This window comes from Amia ocellicauda, chromosome 5 (assembly GCF_036373705.1).
Source record: "Amia ocellicauda isolate fAmiCal2 chromosome 5, fAmiCal2.hap1, whole genome shotgun sequence".
Taxonomy (NCBI): Eukaryota; Metazoa; Chordata; class Actinopteri; order Amiiformes; family Amiidae; genus Amia; species Amia ocellicauda.
In genome coordinates, this window is record NC_089854.1 from 34,768,905 (window position 1) to 34,785,570 (window position 16,666).

Consider the following 16,666-nt stretch of genomic DNA (forward strand, 5'->3'; position numbering starts at 1 on the left):
CCCTGCAGTTTGGTCCACACCCGCTGACTTATGTCCAAAATCTCCTCCCTCCAGGGCATCTTGGTGTAGCAACAGTATTCACAGAGAGTAACCAAATCTGTGTAGAACCCAAAAGACCGTTTGTACCACTTTCCACAGGCAGAAAGCAGGACTGCTAGGTATCTCCCCTCTTCCCAACTAGGCGTTCCCACTCCACGTCACTTGCTGAACTGTAGATGAGAAGAAAAATGCTACGTTAGTTCAGTGAAACAGTAATGATAAGATTGCTTCCACATGTTATTTCTCAAAAGAGGATTTTAAAAGTCACTTGATTTGTGCTAACCTGAGGCACATCACACACTGATGTGATTTCATAGAGTCTGAGGAACCAGCAGAGATTGTGTCATCCCTTCTCTCTGAGTGCTCTAACAAGATGAGTTCTCTCACGTTAGGAGCTATTTTTCTCTCTTAAGATCTGGAAAGTTGGAAAGTTGCTTCTATCTGTGTTTTACAAGCCTTAACGTCCCAGTGCTGGAATTAGACCAGCTTGCATTGGTTTGTGTGAACTGGTCAGAAAAGCAGTTCATAGTCAGAACACTTTAACATACTTGTTTAAAACAAGTAAGAATGTAAATGCAATGTGTACCAGAAACATTACACTGCTGATATGATTTTTGAGAATCATCATCACTGGGAATGTGTCATAAGAAGAAATCAATAAATCTGTCAACCTACAAGGCTGGGTCTGCTTCTGGGTCCCTAGCCCATTTCAAATGTATTAAAATTATAAAGCACAAGTTATGAGAAGCTGTTTTCTAGTCAGGTCGAAGAGAATGCTTATTCCTGTCTGCAAAACTGGCCTTCTAAGGGTCACTGAAAAGGTTATAAATATAACACATGAGCACAGCTGCTAACATACCAGACGCCTCACTTCTATTCCCAGCTTAACTGTTCTATTTCTGTCATTTAATACATATGTTAACTTATGCTGGTCATATACTGTGCTGTAAAACACCAACCCATCTAGTTGGATTATATGAATAGGGTGTAACCTGTTTTGGTTGCTAGTTGTGCATGAGTATGATATTTTCAAACCAATAAGTACTTGGTTCTCTCCTAGCAGATCCAGTGATCTTTAAAATGTGGATCTCCATCCATTGCAGTCCTTTCTAATTCTACTTTGTATGTGTGTGCTACTGTACTGCATTAATCATTAAAGCTAACTACGTAATTGGCCTGCCTTGATGATGATTTTATCAGGGTAATCCAGCAGCAGACAGTTTTTTTTTCCTTCAAGATAACAGTTCTGCAGGCTTTTCAATCATTGGCTTCTAAAGTTCTGTTCAAGAAATTGCCAGATCAAATAAGTCATTCAGAGTTCAGCTTTGACAGCACTGACACCTCTCTGATTGGACTGGAACCGGACACTGTTTCAAGCAAGACAATGACCAAAACAACTATGTCTCTGGTTTCTGTTAACATTATAGATAGAAAACACACCCTAGGAATCAGATCCGGAAAGAAATAAAGCGCCAGTAAATCAGAAGGTGATTTTTCTTTACTAATTTTGATTGCCTATGTGAATCCTAAGCAGTGTTGGGTTACACATGCTGAGATGTAGATAATGTTTCAGTTAACTGCATGACTTAATACTATAAACATCTTCTGCTTGGCCTTCCTTAATTCATCCTGCCCAGCCTATACAAAATCATGCTGCTCACCTTGTATTCTCCCTGCCGTTGTTATTCTCATGCTACATAAAACCTCTGCCTACTGATAAATTCTTTGTCTGACTATACATAGGTGGAAAATCCCAGAATGGCATCTGACTCTCTTGGTTTTGATTGCAAGTCAAAAGAGTTTAAAATTTAAAAGTTATCACTGGGCAATAATTTGAACAGCAGTGAGAGTGTAGTAGAACAGTCTGTGCTGTATTTAGCTCAGGCCTTGGGCGTAGCTTTGGCTGGACCAGTGCAGCAGTCTGTCTAATTACGACTTTCTTCCCACTAAGTGAAAATTACAATCTTAACATTATAATAATCTTCTCGTAGACATTCCACGCAGTACTCTGACCATTAAGGCTCGGTATATTTACATCCTTAACATCAGGAAGGGCGAAAGCATGTAATTTGTACATGGGACAGCAGTGAAAAGTTACTCTGGAAAGCAAGAACTTCCTGTTTTTAGGATTTCAACAAATTGTAGTTAAAGGATCTAAAGCATTACCAGTATTTGTCTTATTAATGTCTTTACTAAAATGCTTAACATGGTCATTATTACCTTGGCAAAATTTACTAGTTCAAAATGTAAAAGGGCAAGATAAGAAAATGATTAGCTCAGCGTCTGTACTATTTCATAGACATTTTTACAAAGAGCAAAATGCTGCTGAATTGTCTTAATTTTAACTCCTAACCTCAGTTTTGTTTGTATGCATTTTTGGAGCGAATGTTTTCAACAGGAAAGGGACTTGTTTTGATGCTGTTATGTTTTGCAGGTCCTAGTCGGTACTAGGAAATATTTTGCATCAACTTTTCCAGCACAGTAACTTTACTGTGGTCTAGCCCTAGCTCTTGTAAACTTTGTGCAGGCCTGTGCTTCAAAACAGAATGATAAAGGCCCAATAGCACCCTAGAGGATTGCAATCTAAAGCACTAAATCTAAAGTCCACCCCACATTAAAATTACTTTGATACAAGTATTCAATATCCCAAAGATTTTGACAAATGGTGAACAGTGAAAGAAAGGACACAAGTACATGTGTAAATTAAGAGGATAATATATTTACATAAAGGGTATCTGTGAGTGGGACAAGCTCCCTGGGATCCTTTAAGAAAAATGATATTCTTATGATAAATTAATTAATGTGGTTTTCCAAATATTTTCTAATGTTTCAAATTGATGGTCTTGTAAATATAAGCGTACTTTGTGTATAATATGGAGGTACTGCTTGATCATTGTTGTATTCAGACTGATCTCATTTCCCTTTTAGCTCTTGGTATGTGTTACTGATAGACTGTGTTGGGAGAGGTTATTCACAGAATTGTGGTAAATATTTTGAGAGTTGTTACATTGCTGGTTTCAGCAGTAATGATAACGATTAAAATATCCCTCGCCAAACAGTTACTTAATGTTAAAAATAAGATTTGATGTATTTAAAAACAAATAAATAGTATAAAAGCAGGGCTAGAATTGTATGTCTGTTGCTGTTCTGTTATTTGTTTTGAATGTTTAACACTGGAAGAAGGGAATCTTGAGAATAGACTGCCTTTAGCTTTAGACCTCTTTTGGGGAGGGACCAACACTCATTGCTGATTGGAATTTTTTCCAGGAGAGTCACTTATGAAACTCTTAAAATTCCAGACCCGGGCTCCCAAGAGTTTCAACCAATTAAGGCCTCAGCTGAGAGATCCATAGTCCAGAGCTTGCTGCTTCTATATTGTTGATGAGATGTGCCGAGAATGCCCCAAGCAGTTAACTGGGCAGGTGCTACCAGGGTTGGGTTGCTTAGAATTTGCCCAATTTCTTAAGCTTGTCTCGTCCTACAGTTATTCAGTCAGTCCTCCATCAGATACATTTTAGCTCTGTGCAATCCAACACAATGACCATGGCAGGCAGCTTTATGCATGCTTGTTATTAAGTCACACATAAAGGTGCCACAATCAATAAATATATATTGTTTTTACTCAGTACAAAAATGTTCCTGGTGCAATAACTTTGATTTGGTGTAGCACTATATATTTATATAGTAAATCTCCATTTATTACACAGACATTAGATGCTAACTGTATTAAGCAGCCTATAACAAAACGATTGACTTTGGAAATAATATATGTAAATTATATTTCACCACTTCATCACTTCTAATTTTTTACCCCTTACATAATAAATACTAAAAATCAAATTAAAAGTAATATGTCAAGAAATTGCTATATAAACATGTATTTAAGGTATTTTCAAGCAGTAATTATGTAACTGCAAGATGCTAGATTCCTTTGTGTTTTTTTTCTTTTTGTTTGTTTTTTCAATAAAATCACCATTCATTATATTCTACTTGCCAAAAGCCTTCATAATTAAAGAGTGGAGTGAAGAATAAAGCACTGTACATTACTGGGACATGGCTGCTGTGGCCAACATGGATTACTAACAGCAATGGTGTGTGATGTTTTCCCTACAATACTAGCCACAGAACTTTATAAACTGCCTGCATTTTTCAACATTACTACAGATGAGGCATTTAATAGTATCTCTTTCTGTATAGCGGCCACCTCTGACCTGTGGCTTTGTCCATTGTGTCTGCTGGGGAGCTGCAGAGAGTGCCAGTGCCCCTCACAGCTGACTGCCACAGTGTTCAGTGACGGGGCACTTCCTGAGCCCTGCTGCCACCTGGCGTGGTGACTACAAAGGAATGTGCTTCTCCACTTGCCTCTTTCTTCCTGGGCTCTTTTGTTAGATGTTGAAACATGCAAAATGCAGGCTGGAAGCAGTCTGACACTATTGAGCAGGTTCCCACAACGTCACATAATGAAGGCAAAACAAAAACACGAGACTCTCAAAATGCTGCTTTTTGTATTACTATTATTTTAAAATCCCTCTCTGGTTTATATGATGATCTATCCACTTATTTAGCATACATTTGTAACAAACTCTTGAACATACTTACAGTATACACCCCTCCCCTCCCCCACCACATATGCACATACACAGACACATGTATACATTCAAGACATGCACAAGTGTTTCACTGGAGTGTTTAACTGTGTATGCACAGCTATTCAAATAGTGCCCAGTGTACTAAAAGTCCTCTTACTGCTCATTTAGATACAGTAGCTCACTGTCATATTTTGAAACTGATATAATTTGATATAATTAACAATACAAGTTTATTAAATACAAATAGCCTGCCAAAGTTCTTGGAAAACAGCATTACAGTAGCGTTAGAGTTGTAGCTTTTCTTATCTATATATTTGTGTATCTGCCCCTAGTTGTATTAGATGTAGATGTATAGATGTATTTGAAACTCAGATCAAAACAAATAGTGCAAAACTGAAGCTAAAGTAGAATCAGAATCCTTGTTTCCCTACTGAGAAGACAGTAGTCAACTAGAACAAACTCTTACCTGAGAGCCTCCACCTACTGTTAACAAAATACTTTTCCCACTCCTCTCTCTCAACAGTCATGAATCGATCTTAATATACTTTTCCAATGTCTAAAAAACAAACGAAAAACATGAAAGTTTATCACAGTCAGGAGTCCCTTTTCACTTAAGTAGTCTTTTGTCAGTTACATGGGTTTTTAAATGTTTTAGGAGCTGTGGTTTCTTACCTCTGATAATCATGAAGTGGGCTTCCTTTTCGTCGGTTGTTTATCTCCTCTGTGTGCTCCTCTGTGCTTGCATTGCTGTGCCTCTCTCTCTCTCTCTCGTCTTTTTCAGCCAGCTGCTCTAGACTGCCAGATCTTTTTTTTTTTGTTTCTGGTCACCGTGGAGACTGAGTTTCCTTTTACAAAGGAGGAGGGAGGGAAGGGGGTGATGTCTATGGGCCAGCTGACTTTCAAGACACTGCCCAGCTCCGATGTCTGTTGTAGATGGGTCACTGTATGCCTAATCACTGTGTCCTGTTTCCACTGTGTTATTTATTTAGTGTTCTTTCTTGTGAGTAACAAAGAAGAGCCTAGCCCATTTTTTACCTGTTGGGTGTGTATGCAAAAAAATGCAGATTCAGAACAGATGTTCAAAAAAGGTCACGAAGTATAAAGCAGCAATCATATGTGCACAGCACACCTAGAAAATATGTCTTTTGCCACAAATTGTACAGTTGTGGGTGTACACAAGAAAGGCCAATGAATTACATGGTCGGTGTTTTAAGTCAATTATAAACAAGCAATGCAGGTGTTTGGGATGGGGTAGGTAAATAAACTTTGATTCAAAGGAGGTGGAAAATAAGATAATTTGGAGGGGTGAGGAAATATGAATGATAAGTACATTGTTCTCTTTTGTCAAGTGTATAGATACCTCACAATTCATGAACCATTAATATGACTAGTTCTTCTTTTTTTTTTTTTTTTAAACACCCTTACTGGACAAATAAACTTCTCAATACCTATTTTAAAAATGCCTTTTCATCTTTAAATTTCAATTTTATCAACTCCACTAAATTGTGCAAATTATCTAAGTGTTCCAAGTTTTTGAAGACCACTGCAAACCATGTATCTAGATATGTATGAAAATCTGTTTTTACACCTCTGTAGAGTTCATCCCATCTAGATTGTGCAGTCTTTGTATTTGTTCACACATAGCAAAAGTGTAACATTTACTTCTCATTTAATCTCATCACAAAAACTTAACACTCTCTAAAAATAAAAGCTTGGTTTAGAAGTGAAAAGAGAAACTGTTAGTAAAGTTGGCAGATGTCTGTGTTCTTCAAGATGACTTTGCTGCCTGATATTTTGAGTAACTTTAAACAATAGAAAGGCATCAGACAATTTGGACCCGTTTGGTTAATCTTCTTTCTCTGATTACCAGCCTGCACATTTTTCTAGAGAACATTAACAAGTCATTAGCTGAAAGAAACTTAGGGAACTCCACCTCCAAAATGCACATTTGTTAACCAGCAGTGGCACATGCAAGATTTTAGGACATTTTTATATTGCAGCTATATCCCCCTTTCCTTGCCATATTTTTTTTCTGTGATACCCAAAGCTGATCATGCATGCTTGTTGGAAAAAAAACATGTATGTAAAAACCTGACTGGATCAGTTCCAAACCATGCTTTTTGATTTATAATTATTCACAACAAATATGTAAAAATGCAGTTAGAAGTTATAACAGAAGTTATTCTATTTTAGCATACTAGACTACAAATAAATACATTATATACTTCTCTTTAAAGATTATGGTTTATTTTTGTCAACACTGCATATTTTCTAATATTCCGTGGGCAGTTATGTATCATCCAATCATAAGTATCAGGAGTATCAGACAAACTTAACTGGAACAAATTTTTTAAAAAAAATAGAAGAATATAAAGGTACAATAGGAAATTAATACATACTAAACAAACAAATATTTTAATTTGCAATGCAATTCACCATCCCTACACATGTAAAGGTTGTACCCCCCCCCCCCCCCAAAAAAAAAAAAAAAGTGTAATATCAAAGTAAATTAGTAAGTTTTTAAAACTAATATCCTATGTAATATTTATACTCTTTGTGGGAGTAAACCACTGACTGTCAGTACTGTTTTTTCCTAAAATAAACCAGAAATCCATCAAGAATCCAAATTGTATTAAAACAAAACAAAAAATACAAACTGCTGTTATTTGTTACATATGCTTTTAGAAAAGTAGGAGTAATTTTTGCTTCTGGAGATCAGCGAGTAAATAATTTTTTGAATTGTGTACTGTTCAACAGAGGTGCTGGAAATAATTTTAAAGGTCATGAAAAAAAACTTTTCTGATTCCTTTTGATTAATTTAACCAAAACTAGTTGAATCAGTCTACATGACTGTAATGGAGCACTCTCACGATGGCCAGTCATTCTACCAGAAAGATGACAATGGCTGCACTTGATCTAGGCACGGCTCGCTTTGTAACCAGGCCTGCCTCATAGTGCAAGATGTTTTTTTCCTGAATGATATGAACTGTAGAGCATGCTCATCTATCCTTTATCAGAGCTCTGCACATTGCTGGAAAACAGATCAGGGAATTCATGGACCTTTCCAGCAACGTCAGTGTTGGAAAACATAAAGGCTGTCTTTGTGAGTAGGAAGTTGTTGACTGACTGGGAGGTACAGTGGCCTCTGTGTACAGGCGGCCCATAATACCAGGCTGGGGGACACTCCCATACTGGTGTGATCAGCAGCACAGCATAAAATGTCTAGGGAACCTCAACGGCTGGGGATAGGTGTAGCTGGAAGGATAGTTTGAGGCATTTTTTGCTAAATCCAGTGAATTTTATTTAGTCTGTTTAGCCATCAGCTGTATTCTTTTTTTTTTTTAATTAAGGGCTATCTGGCTCAATGCCAGATATTAGTATGCAGATCACTGTGTCACAATCTTTAGAAAATGTGGAATTAATAAACTTTTTGCAGTGTGAGTAAACTACTCTTACAGCAAACGGTGGGTATCTTTAGTTCAGTTTAACAAATCATTACTTAAATCAACAAAAAAAACAAAGCACAAAACAAAATTCTCAGATAAAAAAATTGATTGGGTTTTTCTGCGATTAAAATATAATGTTAAAATTAAGTATTCCTAACCAGAATATACACAAACAATACATTGTTAAACAAAATGTTTTTTCATTCAAACATTAACCATTTCAACCACCGTCATGGATATCAACATTTTCATCTCTATTCCAGACCATATTTTATTTTACCATTATTATCTTTTAGCTTTTAGTCTTAAGCACAGAGAAGAACCCCAAATTTATTATACTGAACAAAAATATAAACAACATGTAAAGTGTTGGTCCCATGTATCGTGAGCTGAAATTAAAGATAATGTCCACCAGAACTGCTGCCAGATAATTGAATGTTAATTTCTCTACCATAAGCCGCCTCCAAGGTCGTGTTAGAGTATTTGGCAGTATGTCCCACCGTTGTTATACGTCCAAACACGTATAACCACGCCAGCCCAGGAACTCCACATCCGGCTTCTTCACCTGCAGGGTCGTTTGAGGCCAGCCACCTGGAAACTGTGGGTTTGCACAACTGAAGAATTTCGGCACAAACAGTCAGAACCCGTCTCAGGGAAGCTCATCTGTGAGATCGTCATCCTCACCAGCGTCCTGACCTGACTGCAGCTCTGGTGGACATTCTTGGTGCCAATTGCACTCTCCCTCAAAACTTGAAAACCATAGATTAGGGCCTCATTAATTTATTTCAATTTTATGATTTCTTTATATGAACCGTAACTCATTAAAATCTTTGAAATTGTTGCATATTGTGTTATATTTGTGTTCTGTTTAGTTTATTAAAGAAAGAAAAACTAAATACCTTGCCAAACTGAAAAATCTTTTTTTTTTTTCCTAAGGCTGTCTTCGAAGGTTCGTTCGGTCTCCAGTGCTTGTAAAAATAAATGAAAACATGATTACTGTTCGAGATAACTATGATATGTAAAACTACAAGGGGATGTTTTATTCTGTTTATATTGATTACCTGTTAAAAAATTAAATTAAAAAGTAGGATTTTCATTCAAATCTATACACCAGTAGCTAATGTGACATCATCGATAAGTTATGCAAATTAGCACCATCGAAACTTAGAACCTTCGTTCGGTAATGTGTTCCGAACCTTCGAAGGGAAAAATGTAGCCTTCGGACAACCTTAGTTTTTTCACTGCAAATGGATATCTAGGAACCTTGGTAATAAGTAATACATGCTCATCTAGGATATGAGCTCCCACGTGGTGAGGTGCCAGAGTGCAGGATCCATCCTACAGCCTAGAAACAGCTAGTGCCCAAAACCATTCATGCCCTTGCCAGATTTAGGCAGGAGTTTCTATAGGCCAGTGCACAACTGGCCAGCTGCTGACAGGGTGGGGTGGGCAGATATCCAATCCTGAATTCATGGCACTGCAGTGACTCCCTGCGACTTATCATGTGTGTGCAGGTTCACGTTGTTATCGGTTCCAGCAGCTTCAAATCCTCTAATTGGTGTAAAGCCTGAACTGTGGTATACTCCTCTGACAGTGTGACACAAATTAGATGGCTTTGATAACTTGGATAACATGCTTTATGCCATCCCTCCTGAAGCACAGTGATTGATAAGGACTGAGCTGACTAATTGGACAATGAGTTAAACATAGATAGCAGCAGTGTGGAGTTTTTTGTTCAGGGCTCTGTGGGTTCAGTCCCAAGCAAGGCATTTTACCTAGACTGCTCCAGTAAGAACCCAGCTGTTAAAATGGGTATGTGTATGAAAAAAAAAAAAAAAAGTGATCTATTGTAACAATTTCTGGATGAGGGTGTCAATAATGATTAGAACCCAAAAGACCCAGCAGCCTTTGTGGAATTGAGAATGAGACCCTGTATATGATGCGTCTCTGCTGCTTTCAGGTGTCGTCACGCTGCCATTGCACAGTACTTCGGGGACGAGAAGCCCAAGTGCAACAAGTCTTGTGATTTCTGCCGAGACCCAGAGGGAGTGAAGAAGCAGCTGGATATGGCCCGTAGCCTGACATACAACAGCAAGACCTGTGTCCAGGCCAGGGAGCCCAGAGGTGCTTTCGGCTTCAACCCTGAACTCTATGCTGGCGGCCGCAAGGGCTATGGCTTTGAGAGGTGGGCAAAGCTCTCTTCATAACCGCCTGTCCTAGGTCTCCCACTGTTAGGTCACAAGAAGCAATCCCTATAGTTTCCAGATCACAGTGCAGTTCCTCTCCTCCTACCACACCTATAGCTTATTTATTTAAAGCTCTATGCTTCAGTGCATATATGCTAAGGACATAACTCTAACCCTAATTAGTTGAGGCTCCAGCAAATCAAAATTCTCCTACAAATCATTAAAAAGAGAGCATCTTGTTTTGTGGAGAGAGATGTTCTGGAAAAAACAGTGGCCTATTTCCGTTTCACACCAGATAATGGAAGCTTGTATTAGCTATTAAAGTATAAAATAGATCCCTGTTCCCCTTTTTATAAAATATGAAATCCATTCCATTTCGTCTCAGTCTCTCAGCTTTAACTGTTATGCTGGAGATGCTCTGCCAGGCCTGTACTGTAGCTGTCTTTAGTTCCTGCTTGTTCTTGGGGTGTTTGCAGAGATAGAAAATGCCAATGTTTAAATGGGGTCTCACTGAGTTAATGTTTGATTATCTAGCATTGCCTACCTCTTCATATCAGTCCCCGATCTTTAACCACTAGACTTGCCTCGACTAGAGCGTCTCTGTCTCTCACACTGCCTCTTCTTTTACTCTGCTCTATACATTTCTATACATTTCAGCTTTTCTGTGTAATGTAAGAATGTTGTTATAACAAAATAGGTGGGCGCAGTTGCTTTGACATCCTGTTTCTGGCAGGTACGATGAGGAATATGAGAGCACTGGGGAGGAAGACCCAGATCACCGCAAGAAAGAATTCAGTGAACTCTACAAGAAACAGATGGGCCTTCGTAAGGTAACAATCAATCAATCAATTTTGATATGTATAGCAACCTATGCAGGGTAGCCACAGAGCGCTTTACAGAGTGATAAACATACTACAACAAACATACAGCAAGAATGAGAAAAATAAAAAATAAATACATAAATGAAGTTTAAATGAACTAAAATACAGTAAACCAACATTAAATAAGCCATTAGGCATGGAGGAGAGAAAAACAAAAACTCCTGTGGATGGCATATATGCAAAAATAAATCTCTGGGGGTCCACGGTTTAAGGCCTAGGCCTAGTGGTTGCCTCCCATCCAGGCAAATATAGTTGTTACAGCAGCAAAGAGATCAGAAACTTCTTAAATGGTGCTGCTGACTGTGGTCTTCCATCTGGTGGGGTTTCTCACCGGCCCTCGGGTGGCAATGGTTCATCAGACCTTGGGGTGTGGCTACACTGTTAGCCCTCCGTGGTGGGGTGCCTCTGGGGTGGGTTGTGCCTCGTCCGGCTTCCATGGTGGGGGACGAGGTGCCTCGTCAGCCCCTCAGAGGGGGCTATTGCTGGAAGACAACAGAAACAGAGATGTTTTCGGTCCCAGGAAAGTACAGCTTTTGATCTTGAGCCCAGTGGCATCGTGCTAAACAGATCAGCACTCAGCTGATATCTAAGTCTGGCTCAACCTCTGCCCCTGAGCACGATCAGTAATCGATGGATTTCTACACATTGCACTGTGTACATATCTAATAGTTAAATGCTGAGTGTTTTAAATTGCTAGTGAATAAGGTGTGCAAGATAAATCAAGGATAAAGAAAACAAATGTATTGCAGGCTCAAATTCAAGTTGAACTTGGCTGGGTATAGAATCTAATAGTGAAATGATTTAAACTCTTACTCTGTGGTACAGCTAACAATTGCAGTCTGATTTCCATTTAAAGACAATAGTTGCAAACATGTATTAGTGTTCAGGCATTGGTTAGTATGCCTAAAAACAGTATGTTGTGATTTAAAAGAAAGTCGGTTCTTTGTCCAGGTGATGTGAATGGATAATGAGTAATCTCATCTGTTTGGGTGAGTTGGGAGAAGTCAGCTGTCCTGATTTTTAAAACCACACTGCTTACTCACATTTCAAAGAAACTGGTTTCTCTGGTCTTGAAGCCCTCACAGTGATATGTGCATTGCATGTTGCTGTTGAGCTCCTGTGGAAATTTCCTGTTGCACTGGGGCACTGAAATAATGGTGGATTGCAAAAGAGAGATCCTTTCCTAGCAAGGCAGTACATTCGGTTAATGATGCACAAAGAAGAATGCTTCTGTTTTGGAATTAAAATATACATTGCAGATTTGTTCTTTGACTAACTTTATAAATCCAAATGTGAAAGCATATTGATACTTCTGTATTAATCCTAAATAATATGAGGCAGGAAAAGGAAATCCTAAATTGTATTTGTTGTGTACCATTTTAGCAGAAACTATTTTAGAACAAATCTATAGTTGTTATTGTTTGTCAGTTATAATACAAATCAAGACTACATGTTCTCTAGTCTGCATTGAATTCTTCTACCATGGCTGTGTGATTGTATTTATTAATTATATAATAGATTGCTCTGATTGCTTCATAATGCTGCACTGACAACATACAAAATTAGGTGAGATTGCAAGAAACCAAGGTGCTATTACCAGCTTGTGGACAATACTACTACTGCTTATTATTATTATTATTATTATTATTATTATTATTATTATTATTATAATACATTTCAGGAAACAAAATAAAAATTGCTCAATTAAAAAAACCTTCAGTTTAAATGTTGTTATACAACATTTAAAAAGCTTGGAATTAATTTAGTTTTATACTTTTAGTTAGAGCATACTTGACTTCAGTCAATAGTAACCATGGTTGAATAAAATGTAATCTTTATACATTTTCATAACTTATTTTCTGTCTGAGCTTTTAAAAAATTAAACCTGGTGCTATCCTACAATCCCTTTGGGAGATCCTACACCAGACAGAGTACTTCTGAAAATGATGGGGAGATGGGGGTTGGGATGGACACAGACGGTCATGGCGGACCATGTTGCAGTTGTAGAAATGAGGCAAAGGATATCTATTAATTTGGCATATGATGATATTGGGAGTTTTACTGCTCTATACTAACTGGGAACCCCATATTCTTAGTTTGCACTAGTCAGAGGTGGCCCTAAGGCTTTAAGGGACAGGATGTGAATATTTCCCCATAATCACAAAGCCAGCTTCTTACTGTTTTGTCCTTTCAATGCTTCACCATTAATGTGGAGTCAAAGTCTCATTACTCCCTCTTTGATGTACAGTTAAAACATTGTGGGGTTTTGCAGTGTATGTCCTGATTTGCTCAGTGCTCAAGAGAGAATGACATCTAGCATAACAGGCTGTAAGTCTTCATTCCCTCCCTTTCTGTTTTCTTATTAGCCTAGCTTGGGGTTATGACAGGAAAAAACAACACACATATGAAAGATATTGGGAAACCATAATGCATTGCCAAACCTCACCACAGTAAATGTGAAACACTCATTGTATAAATTCCAGATAATAAAGCCTCCCCGTCCCCCCACTGTGGGCTTGCCACATCTGGAAGGCAGCTGTTGGTTTGTTTTTAGTTATAAAACTAAATGTTTTCCTGTTGTGAACTGGATGTAGATTAAACTGCTTTACGGGATCTGTATTTATTGGAGAGAGATAAATTAGTTTGAATAGTTTAGTTTAGTATGAATAGTCAATCTGCATATTAATTATAAAAGCATTAAAGGGTTCATATATCAATACTGAAAATGTACATTCTGTAAGGCAATTTACAAACTTATGCCTGTCATCTCAGAGGTTATCAAAACCTGTGTGTCCTGAAAATACTGAAAGTTGTACCTTGTGACCTCTGATGCAGATGCTACAATAGTTTATATTAGAAAATCTTAGTTCAAATTCCCAACAGCTATAATAATGATAAGTGAGTATGTATATTATCCAAAAGGGTTACATAATTAGAATGGTTGCTGTGCCACGACAACACATTGTTTGATGTTTTTACTACTTTCAGGAAGAGGAAGTTTTGCTAGCCTCTGAAATTACAGCCACGTGTTTAAATTTAAAAAGTTAAAAATTGCCATCCCAAATGCAGAGTTTTATAAAATGATCAAAACAACTTGAATTATTTGGAGATTCTGGAAGGCTTTATAAATAGCATTAAAGCATTGTGTTTTTTCACAATTTGCATTCATTTGTGCTCTCTTCTGCATTTCCAACTAAAGGATAGCTACAAAACAGAGCCCTAACAGATTACTGAAAAACACTAAGATATATAATCTCCTCTTGAGTTGGAAATATTAATTCCATCTTCTCTTTTGATGTTATACCTGCTCACCCAGCTCACACCCATCCTGAGCCCTGGAGGCCTCCCAGTGACTTTGTTTTGAGCTTGGAACAAAATGGATAAATAACTGCTAGGGAGGACCACTCAGTCTATCCATACAATTATCTGTATGTGACCAATGTCCTGCCCAGCCCAATTTCTAACACATTCTTGTTTAATGTTTGCTTTACATCTCTTGGAACAAATGTTATGACACTTTTCTGTCTTCGTGGGATGCCACCCAAACAAGTTTTGCCGTGCTGCAATTATTCAAAAATGATGATCACTTTAGTGAAATTCTTTTAAAAAGTTTTGCAATCCAATCTGCTGACATCACTTTAAGGAGTGTGAAATTAGATTTTCTGTTTCTGTGTTAAACTGCAGACCTATGTCCAACAGATTTGAAAGGTATACAAGGGAAGAAGAATACATACGCCTCCAATTTAAAACTGATAGGGTAGAGAGACAGATGTATGGTCGTTTGAATTGAAGTAGGGGAACAAATTAATAGGTTGTTTCAGTTCTTGATAATATTAAACAGCTTTAGTAAAGCAGCACCACCTAGTGTCATTTTTATATTCCACTGCCTTTCACATATGTGCAGTTATTAAGTTTAGATACACTTCAAGGAAATTTGATTTTAGTTGGTGTTTTTTCTTATTTGTATAAATAATAGGAAAAATTATTTCTACAATTATTTCAGCAATTCTGCATAACATATAAAATGCCTAATCATACCTATTGTACTATTTACAAGATGCTACAGATTTCAAAATTCTAGACTGCATGTGAAATGTTTTTAGAGATCATACAATGGTTAAGGATAGGATGATTGCTGAAATGACCAATAAGTCAATTTAACAAAAAGTAAATAGCTATATGAATACCTTTACAAAACTGTTTTAGTTGTCATTCAAGTGAATAAGTAATACATAATTTTCTGATTGGATAAAAAAAAAGTATACACACACAAAATCTATACACACATACATTTATCTTTCCTTAGCTCTTATCTGTGATGACGAAAAAGATCTGGAAGTGCCAGGGAACTTTGTGTTATATATAAAAAATCGAAATGTAAGTGATGAACTGATGACCTCCCTTTGCCTTGTTCCCTCTCTCACTACAGGATAGGGAATCTCGAGATGCCTTTGTCCCTCCAGGTTAGTATCCACCATGCAGAGCCTTGTTCTGTTAATACGAGCTGTCTTGATTTGCAGCTAATGAATATGAAACACATCATACTACACAAAATTGGTACCATCACAAATTCAAGCAGAATCGTGTATCTTGCCCTTGCACGACCTGACATAAATACTGATACTCCAAGCTGATATGTATAATAGGCACCCTAGCGTTTGTGTTGCAAATGAGGATTTCAAAGACTGCAAGTTACTTCTATCTTCACAGCCTGTTATCTTTACATATGTTAACAGGGTTTTAAAATAGGTTTGCTTTAATGGAAAAGTAAAAGTGAATATAAATCTGCCTCTTTCATTTGAATAACAAAAACATATGAGAAAATGTGCTTGCTTCTGCATTGCCTTATCTAGTATCTCTGTATACAAATATCCGTTTTGTAGTATAGACTTTAGAGAACACAATTGTAAGTGTGGTGTTTAACCTTGAGCTCCATATCGGGAGTGAGGTCAATGCAGTAGAAAAGCTGTTGTGCCAGCCAGGCTTTCGTGCTGACTGGCCTTCCTACTGATGTCTCTGTGCAGGTCCAGACTGCCCTCTGAGGGATGCTAATAGTCAAAGGATCCCCCGGCTCACTGTGAAGGTAGGTCTGCGAAAAACAAGACTATATTCATACCTAATAGTGTGAATGTTTATTTTAGCATCCCATTGCTTCTGTTTTGTTTGTTTGTTGTAAGTGAAAATCCTATATAGCTGTCAAAAGAGAGACATATTACCTAGTCTAACTGCATTGTTGATATTGAATGGACAGATATACAGTTAATTTACAGAAAAGTTAGACAAAAGGAAGAAACAGACATTAACAGTAAAATGAATGGCCTCTTTATTTGGAAGTTTGTCATTGGTTCTCAGAAATAGAATAATGGTATGAGTACTCATTTTAGTTCTATATGGGGAAAACTCACACATTGTATATCAGGGTAATCGGAAACTGCAGTTTTAAATTTCAATCAATGTCTTGTAAGATGAGTTTGCAGAAATGTCTGTAGGTTTTTATCGGGGTGGGAGGGTTGTGGACGGCTGTT

General features: G+C 37.5%; 1 protein-coding gene and 1 long non-coding RNA gene across 3 annotated transcripts in view; one reads left to right on the forward strand and one right to left on the reverse strand.

Annotated features, from left to right (window-relative positions):
- Positions 1 to 16,666, forward strand: part of recql5 (RecQ helicase-like 5) — a 48,352-nt gene that overhangs the window by 21,341 nt on the left and 10,345 nt on the right. The window contains exons 8-11 of the mRNA XM_066704906.1: positions 10,035 to 10,259; positions 10,994 to 11,090; positions 15,571 to 15,604; positions 16,166 to 16,224. Coding sequence (XP_066561003.1) covers positions 10,035 to 10,259; positions 10,994 to 11,090; positions 15,571 to 15,604; positions 16,166 to 16,224 — 415 coding nt within the window. The remainder of the gene's footprint in view (positions 1 to 10,034; positions 10,260 to 10,993; positions 11,091 to 15,570; positions 15,605 to 16,165; positions 16,225 to 16,666) is intronic.
- On the reverse strand, positions 56 to 5,928 carry LOC136750109 (uncharacterized). Of its 2 annotated transcripts, XR_010816824.1 has the most exons (4): positions 5,301 to 5,928; positions 5,095 to 5,184; positions 4,251 to 4,469; positions 56 to 209 (listed from the first exon to the last, which is right to left on the reverse strand). It is a non-coding gene; the product is annotated as an uncharacterized LOC136750109 (long non-coding RNA). The 2 variants fall into 2 exon arrangements; XR_010816825.1 differs by lacking the exon at positions 4,251 to 4,469 and having other exon boundaries at positions 5,301 to 5,593.